Here is a 23,711-nt window from a genome sequence, read left to right as displayed (position 1 = left end):
CTCGTATGGCGGCTCTCGACCTAGAGGAAGAAAAGGAGCAATGGGGCAAGGGTCAGAGTGAAAGTTTTCAGACTGGACGTAGCAAACATCGTTTCGCTTGTACTTAACTTTTCTCTTTCGTAGATCCTGGCAATTTACTCGAAGCCTTTGAATTATTTTGCCAAATTTCCTTGATACAGAAAGTGCGTAGATGTAAGGGAAATGAGAAAGATACCCAGAGAAGTTTGTTATTGGGCAGTAATCCACTTTTTCGGCCTATCAGGCCTTCTCGTGGAACCTTAAATCTAACGACCTCACGGATGGGAGCATTAAACTCAGATGCGGACGAGTTTCCGAACATACACAGGACACTGGGCACCTCAGCTATAAAAAGCAATAGAGCCCGAAGACAATATCGTCCAGCCTTCCCAAGGCGATCGCAGAGAAGAACTCGGTTAGGCAGCGGACCTTTATTTTGCAGAGCTCTCCCTTGTTGGCTTCAAGGCGGATGCCGGCCAAGACGACTTGAGGGATACACGATGACAACAAACGCCCACAAAAGGTAAGAGGGTTCACACTACAGAATTTACCTTCGACATCCCAGACACCATAAAGGCCAAAGAGGCGATGATCCAGGAAATGCTGTTGGAGAATGTTACTACTTTTCCAGCCATCTTAAGAGTCGGCCGCACATGTGAGGAAGCCCCCCCCCCCCCCCAGCCCGCGTCATCAGATACCAACCAAGAATCGGAACACCCACTCCGCAGCAACACCCGCGTCGTCCTCCCTCCTGGTCGCATCGAACGCCCGCTGTAGGAACTCTGGCGAGAAACCCTTCTCGGGCGTGTAAAAGTGCTTAATGGTCTCTTCCATGATGACCTGGTCGCACTCGAAATGGGGTTGGATCGTGAGGACGCGAGAGGGCTCGTATAGGCCCTGGACCATGCAGTGCGCGCTGCCGCCAATGTTTTGCCAGGTTCCTGGCAGAGGCGGCTTAGGTGGCGGGGCGAGGGCGACGTGGTCACCGTGGCACATTTGTAGGCGGAGACCGTTAGGGGGTGCTGATGAAGAAGGAGAGTCTGAGTCCTGGTTTGCGTCTGTTATCGTTGTCGACGAGGCGAGGGCGGCCAGGCAGGGAAAGTCCTCCACGAGTTTCGGGTTCAACGAGATAGTCTGGACGCCAAACTCGTAGCCGTTGGGGTCCTTTTCCACGACGGCGCCGTGGGGCTCGAGGAGGACTTTGCCGATGAGCTGGTGGCCGAAGCAGGTGCCAAAGATGCGGACGTTGGGGTGGTGCTCGTAGACGCGCCGGATGAAGTCGCCGAGGCGGAGGACCCAGGAGTCCGTGTCGTAGGCGGCGGCGATGGAGCCCGTGATGAGGATAGCGTCGACGTCGGCTGGGCTCGGGTAGTGGCCTGCGACGACGTCCCAGGTCGTGAAGGTGGCGAGGTGGGAGGCTCCGATGCGGGTTGCGGCGGCGGTGAGGCGTTTGATGTATTGGGCGCTGTAGTATTGTCCGTAGAGGGTTTGGACGGCTGTGACCATTACGTCGGTGTCTAGGATGGCGATATGTTTGGGTTTGTCTGCCTTTGGAGGTGTTGCTCCTCCTGGCGCACTGGCGATCGCGCCCCCGGATCCTGTTTCGGGTATAAGTCTATGAACCACGTGTTGTTGGGGATGTTGGGCTGACCTTGCAAGTCTTCTTCTCTCATTTTGGGTGATAGACGTCTGTCTTACTTTGATTTGGTATCCTACGGGACGAGCGAACACAATTACCTTCAATCGGAATCTCAAGTATGAAAAAACGCCAACTGTGATTTGTTGGGCGCTGTGAGTGAAGTCGTGAAGTCTCGGCAGCTGCTCCGAGTCAGATCTTCGGAGGAGATTTGTCACGGGATCCACGTTTCGGGCGTCAACGCCGGCGTCGGCGTCGGTGCCGAACTTTTGCTGCGGTCCACCGGCGGCTGGTCTAGAAATCACTTGCGACGCACGACATCGACCATGAAAGGTATTAAGTCAAAACTGAGATGTATATCTGAGAAGAGAATTATCTGAGACTATCGCGTAGATGTTTGGCGTCTATCAACTACATACTATCGTGCCCACATGCTGGATTGAACATGAGCAGCTCACTTCTCAATACTTGTACCCCGACTTCTTCAAAATCGTCTCCAAAAGCACATGGTTCTTCAGAGCTGTCTCAAAGTCCGCATACCGTGAAGTATCGCCTTTGGCGTAGGCGTCAAAAATGAGGAGCGTGTTCAGTCCCGCAGCCGAAACCTCGACTCCGTCAGGGAGCTTGCCGGTCTCGAGAATGACCTTTTGTTCTTCTCCTCCGACTAACTTGTACTTGAGCTGCTTGCTGGGGCTGTGAATCTGCCACTGGCCTCCGTCCCAGACGGCCTCGATTTCCCCCTTGGTGCCGCTGATGATCCAGCGAGCACCGACCTCACCGACCGTGACCGGGGTGGTTCGGCAGGCAATCGAGGCCACTGCCCCGTTTTGCAGCACGCCTTGGACCAAGATGTGATCGGGAGAGGACTTTGGGTACGCTGGGTCGATCACGCTGCTTCTGTCGGCTTTGTATAGGGGGACGGAGTCGACGTCGCTCTTTAGAACTGACGACAGGCTGCTGAGATCGAAGTCACCAACAACGTTTGTGAATGAGTCCAAGACTATGTTCCAAGAATATCAGCCTTCGATATTACCAACTTCGTCAGAATCTCTCAACAGAGATGGAGTAACTTACAATGCCCAAAGCCGATGTGGAATGCGTTACCTCCGGTTTTGATATCGAGATAGTACTCCGCACCCTCCACCCAGAAGTTGGGAGGAAAGTATGGGAGAGTGCCGGCGACAGAAGTGTGCTTGATCTCACCAATCTCCCCACTCTGAATGATCTCCCTCAGCTTGAGAGTGAGAGCGTCAGAGCGACCCTGGAGACCAACAATGGTCTTGAGTCCGCCTGACTTGGCCAGCTGCGTGAGCTGTTCCGCCTCCTGCACCGAGGCGCCCAGGGGCCACTCGACAAAGACTTGCTTCCTGTTGGCGAGCGCGGGGAGGGTGACGGCGAGGTGCTTGGTCACGACGACGCTTACGACGACGAGGTCCACATCCGGGTCGCTGGCCAGCTGCTCGACGTCGCCGTATGCTTTGGTCGTGCTCGGAAGCTTATGCATCTCGATGGAGCGGCGGGCTGCTTCCGCGGACGAGTTGCAGAGTGCAACAATCTCGTAGTGTGGCGAGTTCTGGAAGGAGGGGAGGATGGCGATGGAGGCCCAGGCGCCTGGGCCCATGACTGCCTCCTTTGCGGAGAGTCCGATGATGCCTACTCTGATGGGGGCCATGATCGCTGGTTGGGAGTTTAGGTGGAATGAAAGATGAGTTTGGTGTAAGTCCTCTGTTCAGTGAATGAGTTTGCAATGCTGAATATTCAGGGCCTTGATTATCACGGCATCGTTCTTTATATCTACCAAGAACTCATCCATCTTTGTCCAGACAACCTACCAATAACATCTGGCGGCTCATATAAGCGGTCGCCGGCGGGCCTGATGCAGTTGATTCAGCGCCTTCTCGCCTGGATGCCCGATTTGTCGGATTTCCGAACATGAATCTGCGTGGCTTCACACCGCGACATGGCGGAGATGTCGCCTCGTCCCGAAGTCTATCATCCAAACGTACGATTGTGCCCGGGGTAACATTGTCATTCCCGCGGAGCGGAGTAGTGGGGTGGCTTCCGGACACGGCGAGCCGGTCAGCAGTGATTGGCTGGAACTCCGCGGAGTGATGACAAACCCCGAGATTGAACCAGGTCCAGCTGAACCTAGATTCTACGCGCAAACTTGACCTCGTCATTTTGCTTAATGGTTGATTCAATTCATATCTCTGGCGTTTTACTCGAGATGACGTTGGCTGCCAGCCGGAAAAAGTCTTGCGTTCTGTGCCGGACCAGTAAGGCGAGGTGTTCGCTCGGGACACCATGCCGGCGCTGTGAGGAAAGGGATTTGAGGTGTAGATACGACCACGTCCCCAAGCAATCAGCTGGATACCGATCACTGCGTCCGGCCGAGACGATCGCCGACCGCGGTGTTCACGGAGCACTTGATCAGCTGCCCAATGGCACGGAGTCACTGATCCGCATCGAGAGAGACGGCCTGCTTCCGGGGGACCACCCGCGGCCCGAACGTGAACCGTCGATGGACTGGTCGAACCTCTTGTCAACGGAAATTGCGACGATCCCTTTAGACTCTGACCCTATCTCACAGAGACAACTCCTAAGTCCAAATTCTTTCTCCTTGAGCTTCGACTCGCCTCAACTTCGCCAGACCGTGCTTGGCGGTGCCGGAGTTCCGTGGCAGCGAAGTAACTCGAACCTATTCGGACCAGAGGACCTTGGTGATTTAGGCGTCATGGATGACACGGAATATCAAGATCACGAAAATCCTTCAAGTGAAATCCAGTTACACAGGACTTTCAGGGATTGTCCGGCAAGAAAACTCCGGCCATTCTATCAAGACAACCCCCTCGTCCCGCGAATTACTAAAACGGTGGCAACATGCTTCACAGCCAGAGTCCTCCTCGGCCAGATCTTATCTTATCCCAAGATGATGATCAAAGGTGGCCGGATGCCGCCTTTCATATTCCCACCCTGCGCCATTGACGGATCTGAGTCAATAGCTGGATGTTGTGGCAAGGAGCTTCACCAGTGTCTTCCAGAGCCGCTAGCCATCTGCTGCAACCTCGTGCAAAGCTTTTACCAGAGGACTCCGGGAAGCGCGGCTTTTGTTTGGAGGAGTATATACAGTGAAGTAGGCAGGATCCGGCAAGAGGTGAGAGGTCAGCGCTTTGCCACGAGTTGTCATCTCACTAGTTAACATGAGGTTGAACAGCATTCTTCTTATAACAGCGAACAGATGTTACACGCTCTCCAGGCCGTGGTTATATATCTGCTGCTTCAGGCAAATGACCTCCAATCAATACAAGAAAGCAACATCAAAGCGCTACTAGTGGTACCCAATGTAAGAAGCCAGGAGATAGCCAAGTGTTATTGCTAACCAGAGCAGCTGCTAGCCAGGTCGCTGCACCTGACCCTGAATTACGAACTCGACCTTATCAGCAAGCTAAGTCTAGATCGTCGAGGCTGGATTCTTCGTGAGAGTACCAGGAGGTGGGTTTCGAGAGACTGAGTCAATCTGAGAAGTTTCGCTAATAGCAAGGGACCGCAGGACAATCTGCCTTCTATTTGGCATTGAGCTTTTGATGGACGTGGATCTGAACGCAGAGGAACCGGCGGATTGCGGTGGCTATAGTCTCCTGCCACTGCCCTCCGGCAGAGATTTGTGGGAAGCCGTGTCCAGTGACGAGTGGCGTGCACGATACAGGAGGCTACGAGCCGAGTCGTGCGATGAAAAGGTTCTGAGCATCCAGGATCTTCGAAAGGCTAGAAGGGCTTTGGGGGCGGACTCTGAAGATCGAAGCCAGGAGGACCAGCTGGTAGCCCGAGTCGCAAAGTGGTGCGAGGGGATCGATGAATTCGGGATGATGGTCTGGATGGCTGTCATGCTAGAGTGATAGCATGCAGAAGAGCAGGGCATCGTACGAGAGAGTTCGTGCTTCAAAAGAAGCGATGTGTTAATGGTATATATACCCACTCTGAGTTATCCAGAGTTCTCCCGCTCCGCTTCCGCGATGTCGCATGGTTTCGGTGGCTGTACTACGGCGCCATCTCCTCCGATTTGAGGAGCACGTTCGAGGCGATGACCGGGGCCCTTGCCATCGCTGATCGATATGGTCTTCGATTTTCTGATAGGCAGTGGATGAAGAAGGTCCTGGAAAGAAGTGACCTTCAAATACAGTTTGTCGTTGCTCTCCTCAGTCTCGGAGTATCGCGTTACGAAGAGTGAGAAGCTGAGATTCCCGTGCGAAAGGTCCACTGCCTGACGGCCATCAATGATGAATTGCTCCATCAAACTAAAGGCTTCAATGGGTTGCCCCCGGGCACCACTGCTCTCGTGATCTTTTATCTGCGACATAATGCCGGCACGGCCGGTTGCTTCTTGTAAAGGGATCAAGGCGTAACGTAAAGGCTGTAGAGCAGAAGAATGTCGCTGGCAAATAAGACACACCTCACCGACCTTGACAGTTTTAAAATAGACGCTGTATGAATTGATGCAAGTAAATAGCTTTGATCCGGGCAGGGCATATTGCTGTCTCTGTGACTGCCACAAGTTCTTGGGCCAGGTCTCCATCATCTCCAACGAGAAGTTGGCCGGAAGTAGGGACCTGTCGATGCTCAGAGTCTCCGCCATCTTGGCCTGCAGATTGATCGACATACGCTCATCCACGTCCTTGGCGATGTATATGGTTTCCTGCTCGTGCCGTGTCGTACGCGAAGGGATGATCGTAGTAGGAAGCTCTCTAACGTAGATGTTGTCCCGGTGGTATCGTAGCGGTATGAAGACGACATAGTCGTCTGGGAAAAGCGTGCATCTTAGACACGTTCTGTTCTCGCCATGAACAAAGAAACTCGCCAGAGTTGCATCCATTCGAATCCCCTTGTTGGTCGATGAGAATTCCTTCTCTTGCTCGCACATGGCCCAGCTGATGGACTTTCGCGAGGTAGATTCTGTATCGTACCATGACGCGAACTCCGATGGATGGCGGGCTAGCAACCCACGGTACTGCTGCGAGGCTTCCTGCGGCGCGGTCCAACAGAAGAGAGACATGTCAGTGCTGTTCTTAAGAATTTCTTCCTGAAGTCGCATGAAAGCTCGCGACCCCTCTCCATAGAGCAAGGGCATGTTCACGCGGAAGAGACCGAGCAGGCAGTAGGCTATGTCTTCGACCCGGGTTGTCCGCCTCTTTGACGCCCAAGACATTCTCTCCGCAATGCAAACTTCGGTGATTGCCGCGCTGTTTTTGAGTACTCGGGCAGTCTTGCCATGTATCCCCGTCATCGCTGACAATTGTCGCAGGACCGCGCTGTCGGTCTTGAAGCCGCGCGAGTTCCATTCGCAGTCGAAGAACTCGAGCGTCTTGGGCGCAATGAGCTCTTGAAGGGTCCACCCGCGTTCGAACCAGCGACACGCGCGCTTGTGTATGCCAGACTCGAAAATCCATAGCGTGGGAGACTCAACAGGTAGGTCCGCGAGATGAGCAAAGCAGATGGCTGAAAGCTCGTACCACTCGAACATTGAGTTGATCGCCTCCGAGAGTTCAGCACTTGAGGATTTGTCGATACAGCAGGTGTCCACCCATGCCCACTCCAGACCATTCTGCCTGGCGAGCTCGCATGTCTTCCGGATTTTGGTGTAGCCGGCTTTTTCTTTGGCAGTATTTAGATCTGCAAGCTCCTGGAAGGTCACTTCTCCGGATCCCCAGGTATGAGATAGTATGGCGTACGGTGGGAGGTCTGGAGGCATAAAAGCATGAAGCTTCAGACTCGTGGTGTCGATGAGCCACATGGCTTACGGCTGTGGTATTTCATGGCCTGATGGGTGGATGATCAGAGCGAAAACAAGAGGTGGAGGTGCTTTAGGCGACTGTACGCAAACATGATGCAGCTAATACGACGGTAATCTCAGTTGGGATGACATCCTGCCTAGTTCTGCCGAACCCCTGCATGGTCAAGGATCGCTGCACCTGGCGGTCTCCAACACTGCATTCCCGCTGACTTGTGATTTTACCAAGTCCTCAGAACTGCCACCTATTGTGACATAGGTTGGTCAAGGCATCGCGGTAGACTCGTGCACCAAGTACAGCGTGAGCTTCAGAGGCGCTATCGTTCAGCAGAAGCATTTGAGTATAAACCAGTAGATGGGTGCAGTGCCCAATTCTATCTAGAAATTGATACTGGAGTAGTGTATATCCGAGACCCCTCTGAGCACACATGTAGCGAGACGACAGCAATCTATATCGACTCGTTCGTAATCTCATGGCCTTGTCAGTACGCAAATCTCCAACCCCTTTCGACCCCCGAGTTCTCGGAGTAACCCTCAGCTTCATCCAGTTTCTTATTCAGACGGATCGCACGCCACTTCGCCAAGCCAGCTGACGTTACAACCAGAGCACAACCCACCAGTACAAGACCGCCGCCTAGTCTGTAGAAGGGCTCCTGCGAACGCGGCCAGAAGTATGGACTGAACCAGTGACTGACCTGGCTGATACAGTTGGCGATTGCAATGAGTGCGGCCTTCTTGCTCCGAGGGGCTGGAACGACAGTTGTTTCCCACGACAGCTGCAGGTTGAGACCGTTATATGTGCCGGAAATAAGGAGGAAAAGACCAAAGTAGCGAGCTCCAATGTTCATGGTTGAGATCAGGACTGCACAGCCAGCCGCACTGCCAATGATAGGTAGGACGATGTGCCAGAAAGACTCTTGATTCCGACCTGACGACCAGGCAACAGCATATGCAAACACAAATGCGAACGCATACGGGGGAGCTTGAATGAAGTACGTTGTGAGTTCGCCAAAGTCAAAGGTGTTAACGATCTAGGCATGGTCAGTCATGAGAACCCTGGAATGAACTCTGACAGCTGGGGAGTCAGAGAGCTTACCGAAGGGAAGAAGTCTTTAAAACTTTGGGCAGTGACCAGGGAGAAATGCAACAGGCAGAAGATCCAGGTGAAAGGGTCTTTGACAGCATCTCTGAGACCATCCCAAGTGCCTCCGGCAGCTTCCTCTTTGCCTCCATTGGAGCACAGGATACGGTACTGCGCCATATCTCTCTCCTCAGGAGTCAGAAACCGCGTGTTGTGGGGCCAGTCTGGGAGGAGAACGTAGGCAGAGAAAGCCACCAGGAACGTCACGATGCCTTCAATGAGAAAGAACCACTGCCAGGAATACAGACCCGAGACACCACCCATTGTAGTGAGAATTCCTGCCGCAAGGAAGCCTGAGATGATGTTGGATATGGTGTTTCCCGCGTGCCAGATGGCCATTCTGAGAGGACTCTCCTCCTTGGTGTACCAGGAGGAAGTCACTACCCCGTGTCAGCACTGATCAAAAGCTGACCATCGGGGTAGATGTTGCACTTACTCAGTGTGATTCCCGGAAAGAACGGCGCTTCAGCCAGACCGGTGAAGAAGCGCAGAGCGGCGAAGCCGGCACCACTAGATGAGAGTCAGTAAACTCCATAGAACTTGTGCTCTCTGCGTTTCTCACTGACCTTTTGAGGGCGGGAGTGCAGATGGTTGCCGCTCCCCAGGCCACCATCGTTGAGGGTAGAAACCATCTTGGATTTGCCTTGGCCAACCACAAGTTGCCAGGTAATTGTCCAACAAGATAACCGATGTAAAAAGTTGAGATGCCCAAGTTCCACATGGTGTCTGACATATGTAGGTTATCCTGCATCCCACTGAGTCTTGCGTTGGAAACATTGATGCGGTCGAGATAACTGGAAAGTTGATTTAGTGTTAGTAATGGACCCCTCGCCATCTGAGTTTAACTTGCCTCATGAGAAACATGAGCGTTATACAAGGCATCATCCTCATATCAATCTTTCGTACAATGCTCTTGTTGAGCCTTGTCATATCTATTTCGCTTAACTCACGAAGATGTTCGAAACGGCTCTGGATATCTCTGGGAGTTATGTCGTATTGCTGGCTGAGCTTCCCCACGGAGGGATCAGAAGACTTGGTGGGGTCTTCAAGCTCTTCAAATTTTGTGGCATCTTTGCCAGCACATTGTACCACCGCTCGACCTTCATCGTTGGAGATCATGGTAGTTCTCTTGAGTAGTGAGTCAAATCCAAGTCTGTGGAAGCTTGAAATTGCTTATAAGCGTGGTTGATATCTTTGAGTCTTGACTTCCTACTCCTACTCAGCTCTCCAGCCTGTGACATTGTTTTATACTTATACGACTTAGACTGGCGAGCTCATCTATCCATGAGCTTGTCCGGGAAGCTTGGCATTCCGGGGACTCCAGACTACCCCGCGTCGACATCGTTCATGGATCCGTACTAGGGTGAGACGGGAACGCGAGTAAGCAGCCTGCTCCCGCGGGAGGTCGGGCAGTGGAGTGGGCGCAGCAGGCTACTTACGGAACAGATGCTAGCGATGTGAAGTGTTTCCTGAGATGCCGAAAATTCCTCAGGCCACGTCTAGTTCACCACTCTTCCCGTCTTCTCTGTCGCCACTTCATCATCTCTGCTCTTATGCAGCTGCGTCAGACTCGCCTATCCGGAACCAATGCCCCGCTTGCCTTTGGTAGCCCTGAACTAGTCTAATGGTTTGAATCTGGGGAAAACGGAAATTTTCAACACAAACACAAGCCTGTATCAGACCTAGCCAGGATTTTGTAAGGCAAACATTGACATGATTCGGATGTGCTGAGGCAAGTTGAGTTAGTCAAGAAGCACAGCTTTCGAAGACTTCTTGCATTTCAGTGGGGCTGCTACTCGTCCAAGGACTGCGTGCTTTTGATAATAACACGGAGAGAACTGGTGCGAAATCCTACAGAATTCCTTGATTTGCCACGCCGAGATTTCTCAACGGCTTAACAGGCCAGATACTTTCTCGTATACAGTGAAGACAATTCCTCCGCTCAGAATCAGACGACCAAGTCTCATGGTGCTTCCACTCCACAGGCCCCTTAAGCCTCTTTCCGAAAGCACCATACGGAGCGCTTCCAGTGTTCCAGCCCCTCGAGCTGACTGCGCTCTAGTCTTGATAGTGTCGAAAGGTTGTGTAGCATAGACAGTGACAATGCCAGCAACCGACCCTGATCCAAAAGTGATCAGTGAGTTGTTCGGTAAGCCATGCTGCTTAGACTGTTCCCTGATCACATTGTATGATCCCATGCGTACCGCTGAGGTGGCGGATTGCTTCAAAGTAGTAGAAACGAGACCTCGATAGACCTCTGCGAATCCATGCTCTCTCAGCATCGTGACCAGAGCGTTCGTTCCACCGGCGTACTTTCGTGCACCAGACTTTGCATCGTCAATGCTGTTATTTTAGTCGAGCACTCAAAATCAATGTTCTTGAATCAAGGTGTATCTGATTTTGGGAGTTGCTGATCATACTTACAGTGCTGTTTTCACTCTCTCAGTTGGTGTTACCGCTACAACACTTTCTACAAATCCGGCAATCATACCAGCTAGAATACCCCTTGCCGGAGTCAGGCGACCCTCATCGTCCATCAAGGAGTTCCTGATAGAGTCAAAAGACAGGAAGCGTACTCCGGCTTTGAACGTCGTTCCCTAAGGATGGAAGATGAGCATACTGCGCAGCGAAGCAAACATAGAAGTCTCACAATGATCATTGTTGAGCAGCCTGTGTAGATGGCTCTCGGCCCATCCTGTCGAGCAACTTGGAGCAGTACTGCGAATGGGTTTTTGGCACCTGTCGAGTGGAGCTGCGCTCTCGTCTTTGCGAACTCGAAGGGATACTTTGGGGCGGGTTTGAAGTAAGCGTGAGTAATGATAAGGACTGCACCAAAGCAGCCTGAAAACACTTACTGTAGTTGCAGCTTCAACAGCTCCAGCAATGCCGCCCGAGATTAGAGATACTCCTGGCGACGTTGTGGGCTTAACAGCTAGTTTAGACTTCTTATGCGGCGGGGTCGTGGTAAGGGTGACACCGCCAGGTGAAGCAGTCGAAGTGATAGATGCCATGGTTTGTTTGAAACTTCAATACCTCTAGTAACGATCGAATAAATTCCTTCGAAGTTTATTGAGGAGAAGTCACCGAACCACGCAGAAAAGAAAAGACATGAAAATATCAAGTGGGTGAAAGCGTTGGGATGATGACTGGTCGCATGAGGTGTTGTTCACGGCTTCGATGACGAAAGGCGAGTATCTCTATCAATTGGAAGATAACACCAGATGACTCTGGTTACTCAAACAAAACGCACTCACTGATTGTGATCCTCCCGACTCCTCGTTCATTCTTGACAAGGGCGACTCTAGAGATCCCGCGGGAAGAAGACGGACTTGCAGACGGCTGCCGATGCTCCAGCCCGGCCAATTAGAATCCTTCCCGAGCCCGCGGCCCGTCCAGACTTGGTAACTCCAAGGTCACCTTCTTCCCGCGGCAAGCTTCCCGCGCTCGCTTTCTTCCAAAACCACAGCACCCCGGAGCAAACATTCTCGAGTCCACCAGCAAGCCATCCACGGATACTGCTTTACTCCTCAATTCCCGCTCATCTCACTATGGGTCCGAAATCAGGTAATGCCACCACGGCTTCCGGACGTCCCCGAAGGCGGGCCGTCGAAGCATGCTCGTTCTGCCGACGGCGCAAAGTTCGTCACTCTCAACTTCACAGCGCCGTAGAGATGTCTAATCGCCTTCCAGATCAAGTGCAATAACGAACAGCCTACGTGTGCTAATTGCAAGACGTATGGCAAAGACTGTGTCTATGAGCCTCTGGCTAGCCCTGACGCAGATACACTGCACTCAACACCAACACGACGTCATGCCGAGCGCCAAAGAGGTGCTTTGAGGGGCACACGACGGGAAACCCACACCCCGACAAGTGTCCGGGATGGTAGTGTACGCAATGACACTCCCGCGGATCGCAACGACGCCGCGCGCTCGCCAAACCCCGATGACCACGATCCTTCTACCCCTTCACCCCGGCTTACCAGGACAGAACGCCCGGAGAACTCAACGGAACGGGCGTCTTCCCATCGCGGGGATGTATCTCGTATCGTGGTATCCGCAAATGGGGTTTCGAGCTACCATGGCCGCACCAGTGCATTATTCGAGGAGAATCCCCAGGAGCGATTCTCGGTAGCTGACCTGCGCCCCCGGATGCCAGATGACTGGATCGAGAAAGGCCTGGTTGCAGAGACAGCCAAACAACGTGGGTTGCATCCTCCAGAGCCTCGGACAAGAAGTCTGGCTCCTAACAGTACGTAGGTCAACTTGAAGAGTTCAATCATCGAGCGGGAACGCTCGATTTTGACGGTGTGGACCCAGAGCTTGGCATGCATCTCTTGTCCCTGCACTGGAATCGCCAGCATCACTCATTCTTGCTCACCTATCGACCCGCGTTCATGCGAGATATGGCCTGTCATGGGCCATACTTCTCCAAGATACTCTTGAACGCCATCTACTTTGGGGCTTCCAAGTTCAGCCCCCGAAGAGAGGTACGGAGGGACCCCAATGATGTTCGTACTGCCGGCTGGGCTTTTCGCGAGCGTGTGCGCAAATTACTTGGTGATGCGCTTGATAGTAGTGATATTACAACGATTCAAGCTTTGCTGGTGATGACGAACTCGCTGTTTGCGCTAGGGGATGAGAGAAGCGCGGCTTGGTTGTATGCTGGTTTGGCATTCCGAATGATCATAGACCTGGGCATGCATGTAGATGCTCCAGGTCTTGGTATAACACGCAAATTTTCTGATGAAGATCTAGAGATACGTCGGCGGGTATTCTGGGGGGCATTCGGTAGGAAGCACTTGGATCATCTCAGCAAGCTTAGGGATACTGACGCCATTTTTAGTTGTCGACAAGATCCAGAGTCTGTATCAAGGGCGTCCAGCATCCCTGAAAGAGTCTGACACCCTGGTACCGATCAAGTTCCTCGACACATTTGAAGAGTTTGAGAACTGGAAGCCGTTTGCCTACTCTACCGACGCCACTAACTATCCTGGTTCGCCCGCCTATAGTGTATCGACATTCACGTATCTGTGTCGTCTCTCAGTCGTCATGAGCGATATACTGAGTTGCATCTACACGGAGAGGGCATTCGACAAGAGTGCTGCGGAGCTTTCCACAATGTTACAGACCTTGAGCTCGAAGTTGGCAACTTGGAAGGATGCACTCCCAGCACATCTTATCTTTGATCCAAAAAGCAATGACGCTGTGCCGCCACCGCATGTCCTTAGTTTGCAGTGAGTCTATGGAATCCTTTTTGAGAAATAATGATCGACTGACTTCTACTCAGCGCCATGTACCATGTTCTTACCATCCTTCTCAATCGCCCGTTCGTAGCTGATGGCCATCTTTACAACACGTCTCGCTCCATCTCTGTCAACTCGTTCATCACTTGTGCGTCTGCGGCCGACAGCATAGTGAGCGTTCTTCGGGTCTATGATAGGGTATTCTCCGTTCGTCATGCGCCATATTTGATCTCGTATGCCACGTACGTTGCAGCAACGATACACGTACGAATAGCTGCCAAAAGAAGCACGGAATCGGAGGCTCGAGAACGTCTGGAAACTTGCATGTCAGTGTTCCGTGAGAATCAAGAAACAAACTGGGCTGTCAGGAGGGCCAAAACAATAGTCGAAGGCTTGATGGCGAGACTTGGTGTTAGTCTCGGTGAGGAACAAAGCTCACAGCCGAGGAACCGCATACAAGCCAGCAAAAGAGCGCGTTTAGCCATGGCCACCACTCAGGACAATGCTGAAGGTTCAAATAACCTGCCTCAAGTATTTCAGAGTCATGCGCCTCAGACAGCAGCCGAGACCGAAACACCTCCATTAGGATGGTCGGATATCGATGGGATCATTCAGAGTTTTGCAAGAGGTCAAGATCCTAACGCAGCTTCAGCGGATCCGGCACAAGCAGATGTTCGTTTTCAACAAGTCCCACAGCCCGCGTATAACCAAGCTTCCAGCTTTGGTACCTCGGGTTTTGGTGGCAACCCAGCCTGGCTCCAGGGGGTGCCAGAAGGAGACGGCGGCTCGGCCTCCTTTGATGACTTACTCTTTGGTTTCAACGGATCCGCGTTGGATAGCATGTTTTCTTGATCCACTTGGGCGGATGTTTTCGCCTTTACCGGGTGCGATATCTGTTGCTTTCATAAACCAGACTTTTACCCGGGGGTAAAGTGTTGACGCTCCACTGTTTTGGTTACACAGGCGGGAGTGATGCTTCTCGATCCCGCGGGACACTTTCACTCCCGCGGCTATGCGCCACTGACACGACCTCACCCTGACGCGATGACGGCAAAGAGTGTATTAATATTAAGTGCTCGCGTGGAATAGAGAGGTTATCTCGATGGCAAACACCGTTTTCCCCAGACCTTCTTAAGCTCACAAACCCTTTCCATCCAAGAGAGGTGGTATAAGACTGGTTGTTATAGTCTCACCAATGCCCTTCAATGTTATAGTCAACAACACACTTGTTGGATCTCGGAGGTTCCTTCATCAGCTCTCATATCCTACCTTACCGCCATCCTTCCCAGTCCATATCCCCTTCACTATCCCAATCATGGCAATAACACCAGCACCCACAAAGCGCCGGGTCAGGCACTCCCTTCCCGCGGTGCTGATGCGAGCCGGCACATCAAAAGGCCTCTTCATCCACCGGTCTCATCTGCCGCAATCTGAAGCAGAGTGGGCTACTCCACTCCTCGCCGCCATGGGATCCAAATACAACGATGCCCGCCAAATCGACGGTGTTGGAGGGGGAAGCAGCGTGACCTCCAAAGTTGCCGTGGTGTCACCATCCACCAGGCCAGGCGTGGACGTCGAGTACACCTTTGTCCAAGTGGCCGTCGGAAGCGAGACTGTTGATCTCAGCGGGAACTGCGGCAACATCTGCTCAGGGGTTGGTCCTTTTGCCGTGCAAGAGAGATTGGTTAGTCTGATGCCTGGTTCTCGGGTAGTCGACGTGCGGATATTCAATACCAACACATCGAAACTCATTGTGGAAACGGTCTACGTTGACCAAGACGGAAACGCGGAGGAGGATGGGGATTGCCTCATCCCGGGCGTCAAGGGGCCCGGCAGCGAGATCAAGGTTGCTTTCGTCGAGCCGGTGGGCAGCATGACGGGCAAGCTCTTCCCCAGCGGAAATCGATTCGAAAGGATCCTCGTAGAGGAAGTGGCTTCTGTTGGTGACTTTATGGTGGACGTGACTCTCATCGACTCTGCGAATCCTTTCGTTCTTGTTGATGCTCAGAGTCTGCCCGCTGAAGTCAAGAGACAGTTCCCAGACTCTCCTCTATCCATCGAAGTCGCCGAGGCCATCCGGAGGCAAGGAGCTGTACAGATGGGACTTGCCAGCACAGTCGAGGCCGCCGGTCTGGTTAGAGGGACTCCGAAGCTGGCGTATCTTTCGCCGCCAGTTGGTAGTCACAGAGATGCGGCGGATATTCGAGTACAGGCTTACAGCATGGGAAAGCCTCATCCGAGTTTGCAACTGACGGGTGGTGTTACTCTGGCATATGCCGCCATCAAGGAGGGGACCGTTGCGCACCGTGTTTCGAATCGGGATTCGGGTCTGGAGGGCATGCCAACACCCAGGAGAACGCCGAGTCCGTCGACTACGAATGCCTCAGAAGGCCCTATCATTGGTGGCCAAAAGATTAAACGCACCGTTCGCATACAGCATGGCAGTGGAATCATGGAGGTAGAAGTGTGGGCTCGTGACGAAGAAGAAGGCCTTGCGGTAGATCGATGCATAGTAACGAGGACTGCACGGAGGCTGATGGAGGGGAACGTATTTTACTATTCCTGAGATTTTCTGTCATTTGAAGTTTGCGCATAGCCTGCGGTAGATTTGATAATGAGATTCCAACTCCTCTGCTTGTTTCTTTGGTGTCGCTGCTGCAGCAAGCCGTCGTTACATCCTGCGTTTCTCAGCTGTGCATGACGTTGCGACCTCGACGCCGCACACCGCCCACAACCCGCGCATCGAGTCCTGTTCGCAATCGTTCTGGCTAAAACGAAAGAACTCTGTCCTGACAATAGTATTCATCTACAATTGATGCAAAAAGCGAAAAAAAGAACTCCTCGACGGGGAATTGAACCCCGGTCCCCTGCGAATCGTGGGATTTCCCCGGTGACAAGCAGATATCCTCACCACTAGACTATCGGGGATTGGTGGATGTTTGACATCCAGTGATAGTTGGTTGGAGGAAAGGTGACTCAGTGGATATATCTAGCTTTTAGGTGTGGGGCCCGCAAGTGCCTTGTGACCCACCCTGCCCTGCTAGCACCTTCCGAGCGCACGACGCGGGAAGGCACGAGTGGAGGATATGGCAGGAGTGATCTGGCGGCACGAGATTCTGCAGAGGTGCCTACCCGCCTTATTGTCGAAGGCAATGTATGGGGGCATTTTTTGGGAAAGAGCAATGTCAGCTGTTTCTGCTGAAATCTTTCAATTCCCGTGAGCGCCAGATGAACCGGGTCAACTTGATGGCGAGTGGTGTAAGTAGCACAAATACGTGTATTCTGCAAGAAATGACTTCCTTCTCAAAATTCTAGCAAGAAGCATCGTATCTTCAGCAGAACTGTTGTTTCGGAGTAGCTGCAGCACCCTTTGTCAAACCTGACCAGAGATAGGAGACCCGAGAACCCAGAGCTTCGTGGAATAGTAACATGTCAAATAGAACATGAAAAATCGTGCCTTGGGAATAATTCATTGAGTACAATTGTTCATTTTCAAACATGGTTCCTAAATCCTTCAAGCATCGCATTTAATGCGATTTCCTCTTCCTAATCCTAGGTCCAAGATGACCATGGTCTATCTCGGTTCAGAGGTGCGAGTGTAATCCTCGCCAACTTTTGCTTCCGATACATAAGGTGTGCCTATGCCTTCGGCTCAGCGGCAGCCTCCTTCTTTTGCGGAATCAGGTTGCGGAGCGAAAGGTCATACACGACATCCTCGACACGCTTGACATCATACTTGACCGCGTCGACACGCTTGCGGAGGATGTCGTTCTTGAGGTTGAGCAGCTGGAACCCGGCAAACAGGTCCTTGACGAAACTGCTGATCTCGACGGGCATGGAAAAGTCGGCGAGCGTGACGGCGTTGGTGGCGAGACGGGAGAGCTCCGAGGTCAGGTCGGTGAGGGCGAGGAGGTACTCCTCGATGGTGAGGTGGAACGCATCGCGGTCCTTGAGGTTAACAGGGACTGTCAAAGAGTTAGCGCAAGGCGGCCGTGGTTGCCTGCGGGGCAGCTTGGGCGGTACCTTTGAAGATTTCACCGACTTCCTCGAGAGTCAGGAGACGAGCGATGGGGCCGGGCTTGCCATCTGCTGTGAGGCCGCCTAACCATCCAGTAAGAAGGACGGTGAAGATGGCGTTCTGCACTTGGCGGTTCCACTTCTGGTTGTATCTGGCGAGGAGTCAGATGATGGTGCCTGGGCGGCACGAGATGGATGCCTACTTGTAGTATGGGTGCTTGGAAGCGATTTCTTGGAGCTCTCCAATGACCTCAATCTCCTTCTGGATGCCCGCCTGAACGTCAGCCAAAAAGGGGCCGTCTGCGTCAACAGTCAGTCGTGGGTAACTACAGGCGAGGCGACCGACTGCAGTCATGCCTAGTAGAGTACTCACACTGTTGACGAGGGGTGGCGTGAATGCGTGAGAGCAGACCCTGGACGTAGGAGATGGCCCGGTCGAGCTTCTGGACAGTCTGACTCATTTGATCACGGACTTCCTGGTCTTCTTCGATCTTGTTCTTGAGATGCTCAAAGATCTGGGGGTCGAGCAGGCGGGAGGCCGGCACCTCAACCATGTTGGTGTCGCTGTCCATGGTGAGTGGTGAGGTGTGTGTCTGAGCGGTTGTGTTGTTAAAGATCTGGGAGATGTATGAGCGATGATGCAAACATACGGTCGATTTGAAGTCAACAGGTTTGATCGGCAAAATACGTGCGATTGTTCAGCCCTGCCTCTGAAGCAACAACAATCTTGGTGGTGAGATTTGAATTTGGCAGATGGAAAGAGCCCCGCGATTTGTGACGTCGTCACGCTGGAAGAGGCGACCAGAAGAAAAGTCAGAGTTTTACTTACGGCAGCGACTGGCTTTTACCGACAAGGAGATAATTTGTCACAACTACTAGCAGTTTAACGATATACTGGCAGTCCGGGCGGCTTCACGATGTCATTGATGGTTGAAATCTCGAGGAAAATCATGCAAATGGAAGGCGGTCAGGCCTGACAATTGGAGCAGCACTCGCCCAATATGGAGAGCTTCGCTCGACATACTGCCAGTCTTAATGCAGGTAGTATCTGACCACAACATTCATAAAATCAATCACGATAGCAGCTCAATAGACCACATACTTGAATAACTAAAGCAAGGAACCTTCTTCACACGCCTGGACAACCCAGACAGAGCAATGAAAGATCAGGATTTGCGTCGCCTGGAGGCAGTGAAATACCAGGGACACGGTGGAGAGAGCATACAGCAAGCCGCAGAGGCCCATCTCCTAGAGATCAAAAATAGGAATAATCAATGTGATGCCAATAGGCATCTTTCAGAGATTAAACTGAAAAGAACAGATACTACACTTGATCTAAGCCAAAAGGCAAAGAAGAGCTAAGGAGAAAAGAAGAAAACAGGTAAAGGCGCGGTGGGTGGAGGGGATTATATAGGTTTGTGGCCTGGTCTGTGCAGAGGGCACAATCAGTAAAGATACGTATCCCGGGAGAACTTGAGGCCAAATTTTTGCTGTGCAGTACGTACATGTACGTATTACTGGGCCGTCCTGCCTAAAGTTGATGCCTCATCACGAGCTCACGATGCACGTCTACCTACCTAAGATCCTGGCGAGAATTGAGGCATTCATTTGAGGCAGCACTTGAGTCTGCTGATGACTGAGGCAGTTGAATCCTGTTTTGTTCTGCAGGACGCATTTGCATACTGTAAGGTAGTGTGCGATGAGCTCCCGCGTTCGAGGTATACAGGTGATATTCAGGACTTGAATAGCGTACTGGTCAAGTCTGGTTGACTGACCTGGCCATACAGGCTTATTCTTTCTTCTACATTAATGCATACAGCCTTGTCAAAATGTTTGTTTCGTGCGTGTCGTTTATTCGGAGCAGGTCATTGACGACCTCATGGGTGCTAGTTGATGCAGACCTCACTTCGGGATGGCAGCTGTAGGATAGCAATGGCTCGTGGTGCCGGCGATTTCACGTCATAATATGCGTTGGTTCGCCTTCACATCGTGTTACGATGACCACGTCTGTCTCCATTTCGATGCTGCGGCGAGTATACGAAAAGAAACTCCAGACCAATCTGTCCATCATCTACAAATGTTGCCGTCAGACTATCAAATAGAGGGAGCCAGCAATCCCCGAACCAACTTGAGCTATCCTCATTTCCTAGGAACACCCCCGTTGATTATGAGCTCCGTCGTTGCGTGACGGAAATCCGGGGAGTTTGAATGACCGCCCAGTCCGACCAGGCTTCAATATCGATCCTGGCTGAATCCAAACGAGCAATGCATGTCATGCAGGCATCGTCTAGCAAAAGGGGAGCTCCCGTCTGGTCGGAGATTTGGAGCTTCAGGGCAAACATCGATCGATATGCGCCGTCAGCGCAGGCGGGTGCCGCATGGCTCAAGTGCAGCGGCGAGCTTCGTCTAGCAGCGCGGTAGCGGGGGCCCAAAGTTCGGAATCTTTGATGACCGGATCTTAATTGAAGCAAAACCAAGCTTCTTATTGGCGGGTCGTCTAGACGAGAGGTGCATATGCGGGTCCCCTGCAGCCGAGGAAGCTCCCGAGAAGGTTAGAGACGATACTTGTCATTTGCACGTAGGGGCCACACAAAAACAAGTACCTCCAATTTCAACTCTGTTCGTGACCCTTTACTACCGGCAGAAAGGGGGCAAACACAAATGTCAACAAAATTTTGAGTGGCAGAAGGCAGGCGGCAAGGGCCCAATCGAAATCCGAGGACACACTACCAAGTTTGACGTGAAGCCGTCCGGGTCTGAGTCTCTCATCTTCCCGTCCTGCACGCCACCCCTCGACGCCTCGTCTGGTCGTACTCGGATTCTCCGTCCCAGACCGCCTCCACGTCCCCGATTGTCTATGCCTTGGACCTTGGACGAACATCGTTGCTGCTGAACAATCCCATCCTCGAACCCCGGCACAGACTTTGGCATCTAGCTCAGCTACACGAGAGGTGCATGACCCCACGCTGAAGATTTCTGTCATTCTGTATAAAAAGAGGCAGTAAACATGACGGGCAGATACTCGTTGCGCCAGACTCCTAGGTTAGTCGAATTGTGATTTCTCTTTCCCTCTCTGGCTTGGAACCATTTCGCGAAGCAATTGGATCTGTTGCGAATACATCAGACGACACCTTGGCGCACTCCCCATTGCCAACTTTGTCGCAAACCGAAACCATGGCCGCCCTTGTTTCCTCTCCCAATGGGTCAATACTCTAGCGAACGACGCTCTGCTTATCTATGCTAACCCAATGAATAGGAAGAAGGAGCTCTTCGAGGGCATGGTCGAGACCCCTCGGCGTGTTTCTTCTAGACGCAAGTCTCCCGAGGCCGCCACCGGCGCAGAGGTTACCGAGTCGAAGCCGCAACCCCGTGCCCCGAGACGACGCACCACGGGAAAGTTCCGCGAGGAGCTCGACGACGAGGCAGAGACGGCACCGGCGAACGGCAAGGCCGACTTTGACGAATCCCTGACCAACGGCCACACCAATGGCCACGCCAACGGATACACCAATGGACGTGTCAAGGAGGAGCCCATCGCCAACGGCCACAGCAATGGTTACGCCCAGGTGAAGGTTGAGACAGCGACCAACGGGCATGCCGCCACGCCCAAGGAGGATGCCCAGCCGACGTATAAGAAGGGCACCATCATCGACGGCTGGGAGGTCGGTACGGACCCCAAGATCGATGCCTCGGGCGAGTTCGAGTTCGGAGGCAGCATTGGCACCATGTCGCTGATGATCGGCTTCCCTCTGCTCATGTGGTACATGTGGATTGGAGCCACCTACTATAATGGCGGCGTCCCTACCCGTGAGCAGGGCCAGAGCTGGGGCGAGTTTGCCCGTCATCTCGTGGACCTTGTCTACACCGGCGCATTCCCCTCTCTGCGCGCCTGGCGCATCTACTGGACCTTCTTCACCTTCGAGGGCATCTGCTACTGTGTGTTGCCCGGTGTCTGGGCCTGGGGCAAGCCTCTGGCTCACGAGAACGGCAAGCAGCTCAAGTACTTCTGCAACGCCTACGTCAGCTTCTACTTCACGATTGCGGTCATGGCCGTCCTTCACTTCACCGGACTGTTCCCTCTCTACACCTTCCTCGACGAGTTTGGCCCCCTGATGTCTGTGGCTATTCTCAGCGGCTTCCTCGTGGCCTTTGTTGCCTACTTCTCCGCTCTCTGGAGAGGTGCCCAGCACCGCATGACCGGCTACCCCATCTACGACTTCTTCCTTGGCGCCGAGCTGAACCCCCGCATGTTTGGCATCTTGGACTTCAAGATGTTCTTCGAGGTTCGCATTCCCTGGTTCATCCTCTTCGGTCTCAGCTGCGGTGCTGCCGCCCGCCAGTACGAAAAGTACGGCTACGTCTCTGGCGAAGTGCTCTTCCTGGTTATGGCCCACTACCTCTACGCCAACGCCTGCGCCAAGGGTGAGCAGCTCATCGTTCCGACCTGGGACATGTACTACGAGAAGTGGGGCTTCATGCTCATCTTCTGGAACCTTGCTGGTGTCCCTCTCTCGTACTGCCACTGCACCATTTTCCTGGCCAGCCACCACCCTTCCGAGTACAAGTGGAACCCCATCGCGCTCGGCTTCCTCTTCGTCTCATACCTCTTCGTCTACTGGATCTGGGACACCACCAACAGTCAGAAGAACGGTTTCCGCGCCCAGGAGCGCGGCCAGCTCGTCGCCCGCAAGACCTTCCCCCAGCTCCCGTGGCAGACGGTCAAGAACCCCAAGACTATTACCTCGGACAAGGGCGATGTCATCCTCGCTGACGGCTGGTACGGCTACGCCCGTAAGATCCACTACACGTGCGATGCTTTCTTCGCCATCTGCTGGGGTCTGATCACGGGCTTCAAGAGCCCCTTCCCCTGGTTCTACCCCGTCTTCTTCTGTGGCATGATTGCCCACCGTGCTGCCCGCGATATCCACCGCTGCCGCCAAAAGTACGGTGATGCCTGGACCCAGTACGAGCGCGAGGTTCCCTACCTCTTCATCCCCGTAAGTTCCGATGCTTCTGCTGTGACGAAAGGAATCAATGGCTAACTCCTCTTCAGTACGTCATCTAAGTGACGACTCCACCAAACACTCCCAAAAACTAGGCGTCTTATGCCACGGCCATCGGGCCATTTCTGTCTGTACATAATTCGCTTCTTCACCTGGAGCCGGTCGCCAAGTGGTTTTAAGACCGGTGGCCATCGGCAAGGGGTAATGGTACACGAATGGTGAAAAAGAAAAGTTGCCGGCATCATGTGCGAGAAGACATGGTTGGCATAAAGACTTGTAATTATATAGCAGAAGTGGTGCCTTGTTCTTTGGCATCACCGCGGCTTTCTTTGTCACGTGTGGGCAGCGTTTTGTTAGGCACGCTGTCCTCTGAAATCGAGTAAAATGAGTAAAATGAAACATGTTGAAAGATCACACCTCTGGCAAAGTGACCCAGTTGCTTGTGAGGCTCCTTATGCAAAAAGTACCTTGATACATCCCGGTCACGATAGAAAAGCAAAACTTTGCTAGAGTTTACAGTTTCTGGGTTGTTGCTGTGGACAAGCAGGATGGAGTACTCTACCAAGGTTTTCAGGACCACGAGGTTGCTCACACACTGTTGAAAGGGCTGGAGCCTAGCACTATTCACTTTGGTTGACGTAAGGTACAGACCAAGGCAAGCCCAAGGTCTCAAGCATTCCCGCCCGTAAGTAGCTTCACAGTCCATTACTCAGCCTGAATGGTGCTTCCCCACAAGAGCATGTCACTGTTTGTATCCGTCTCGATACCCTGTTAGGCTTTGGCAAGACATTACAGTAGGAACTAGTCTGGGTCAAGCACCGAGAAGGTGGTTCTTGAAGAATACGAATGCAATTTGGTCTGTTCCTGA

The 23,711-nt window shown here is 52.8% G+C and overlaps 8 protein-coding genes across 8 annotated transcripts; 4 read left to right on the top strand and 4 right to left on the bottom strand.

Moving 5' to 3' along the window:
• Positions 1-708: 708 nt before the first annotated feature.
• CTAM01_09728 (oxidoreductase family protein) lies at positions 709-3,326 on the bottom strand (the record flags this gene model as incomplete). Its single annotated transcript, XM_060525745.1, has 4 exons — positions 709-1,616; positions 1,740-1,948; positions 2,129-2,654; positions 2,729-3,326. 4 exons carry the CDS (start codon positions 3,324-3,326, stop codon positions 709-711), a joined length of 2,241 nt encoding a protein of 746 aa, XP_060379621.1.
• Positions 3,327-3,586: 260 nt separating this feature from the next.
• On the top strand, positions 3,587-5,550 carry CTAM01_09727 (uncharacterized protein; the record flags this gene model as incomplete). Its single annotated transcript, XM_060525744.1, has 5 exons — positions 3,587-3,656; positions 4,021-4,428; positions 4,546-4,808; positions 5,043-5,146; positions 5,205-5,550. 5 exons carry the CDS (start codon positions 3,587-3,589, stop codon positions 5,548-5,550), a joined length of 1,191 nt encoding a protein of 396 aa, XP_060379620.1.
• An 86-nt stretch (positions 5,551-5,636) lies between these two features.
• Positions 5,637-7,442, bottom strand: CTAM01_09726 (HET domain-containing protein; the record flags this gene model as incomplete). Its single annotated transcript, XM_060525743.1, has 1 exon — positions 5,637-7,442. One exon carries the CDS (start codon positions 7,440-7,442, stop codon positions 5,637-5,639), a length of 1,806 nt encoding a protein of 601 aa, XP_060379619.1.
• A 479-nt stretch (positions 7,443-7,921) lies between these two features.
• CTAM01_09725 (major facilitator superfamily transporter) lies at positions 7,922-11,591 on the bottom strand (the record flags this gene model as incomplete). The annotated part of the gene is made up of 9 exons (XM_060525742.1): positions 7,922-8,470; positions 8,536-8,960; positions 9,017-9,090; positions 9,147-9,306; positions 9,531-9,708; positions 10,491-10,923; positions 11,005-11,177; positions 11,231-11,365; positions 11,436-11,591. 9 exons carry the CDS (start codon positions 11,589-11,591, stop codon positions 7,922-7,924), a joined length of 2,283 nt encoding a protein of 760 aa, XP_060379618.1.
• Positions 11,592-11,885: 294 nt separating this feature from the next.
• CTAM01_09724 (fungal specific transcription factor) lies at positions 11,886-14,675 on the top strand (the record flags this gene model as incomplete). The annotated part of the gene is made up of 5 exons (XM_060525741.1): positions 11,886-12,218; positions 12,271-12,781; positions 12,838-13,368; positions 13,424-13,814; positions 13,868-14,675. Coding segments are annotated over 5 exons (2,574 nt in total), but the record flags the coding sequence as incomplete, so codon positions are not given.
• Positions 14,676-15,138: 463 nt separating this feature from the next.
• Positions 15,139-16,389, top strand: CTAM01_09723 (uncharacterized protein; the record flags this gene model as incomplete). Its single annotated transcript, XM_060525740.1, has 1 exon — positions 15,139-16,389. One exon carries the CDS (start codon positions 15,139-15,141, stop codon positions 16,387-16,389), a length of 1,251 nt encoding a protein of 416 aa, XP_060379616.1.
• Positions 16,390-17,462: 1,073 nt separating this feature from the next.
• On the bottom strand, positions 17,463-18,412 carry CTAM01_09722 (translin; the record flags this gene model as incomplete). Its single annotated transcript, XM_060525739.1, has 4 exons — positions 17,463-17,788; positions 17,847-17,992; positions 18,044-18,140; positions 18,214-18,412. 4 exons carry the CDS (start codon positions 18,410-18,412, stop codon positions 17,463-17,465), a joined length of 768 nt encoding a protein of 255 aa, XP_060379615.1.
• A 2,602-nt stretch (positions 18,413-21,014) lies between these two features.
• CTAM01_09721 (ergosterol biosynthesis ERG4/ERG24 family protein) lies at positions 21,015-22,905 on the top strand (the record flags this gene model as incomplete). Its single annotated transcript, XM_060525738.1, has 3 exons — positions 21,015-21,043; positions 21,097-22,837; positions 22,894-22,905. The coding sequence occupies 3 exons, from the start codon at positions 21,015-21,017 to the stop codon at positions 22,903-22,905; spliced, it is 1,782 nt and encodes a 593-aa protein (XP_060379614.1).
• Between the last annotated feature and the right edge of the window lie 806 nt (positions 22,906-23,711).

The sequence above is a fragment of the Colletotrichum tamarilloi genome, assembly GCF_030869305.1.
Source record: "Colletotrichum tamarilloi strain Tom-12 chromosome Unknown Scaffold_40.1, whole genome shotgun sequence".
NCBI lineage: Eukaryota > Fungi > Ascomycota > Sordariomycetes > Glomerellales > Glomerellaceae > Colletotrichum > Colletotrichum tamarilloi.
Note: the sequence above shows the minus strand (reverse complement) of the source record. Positions and strands in the feature narration are given on the sequence as shown.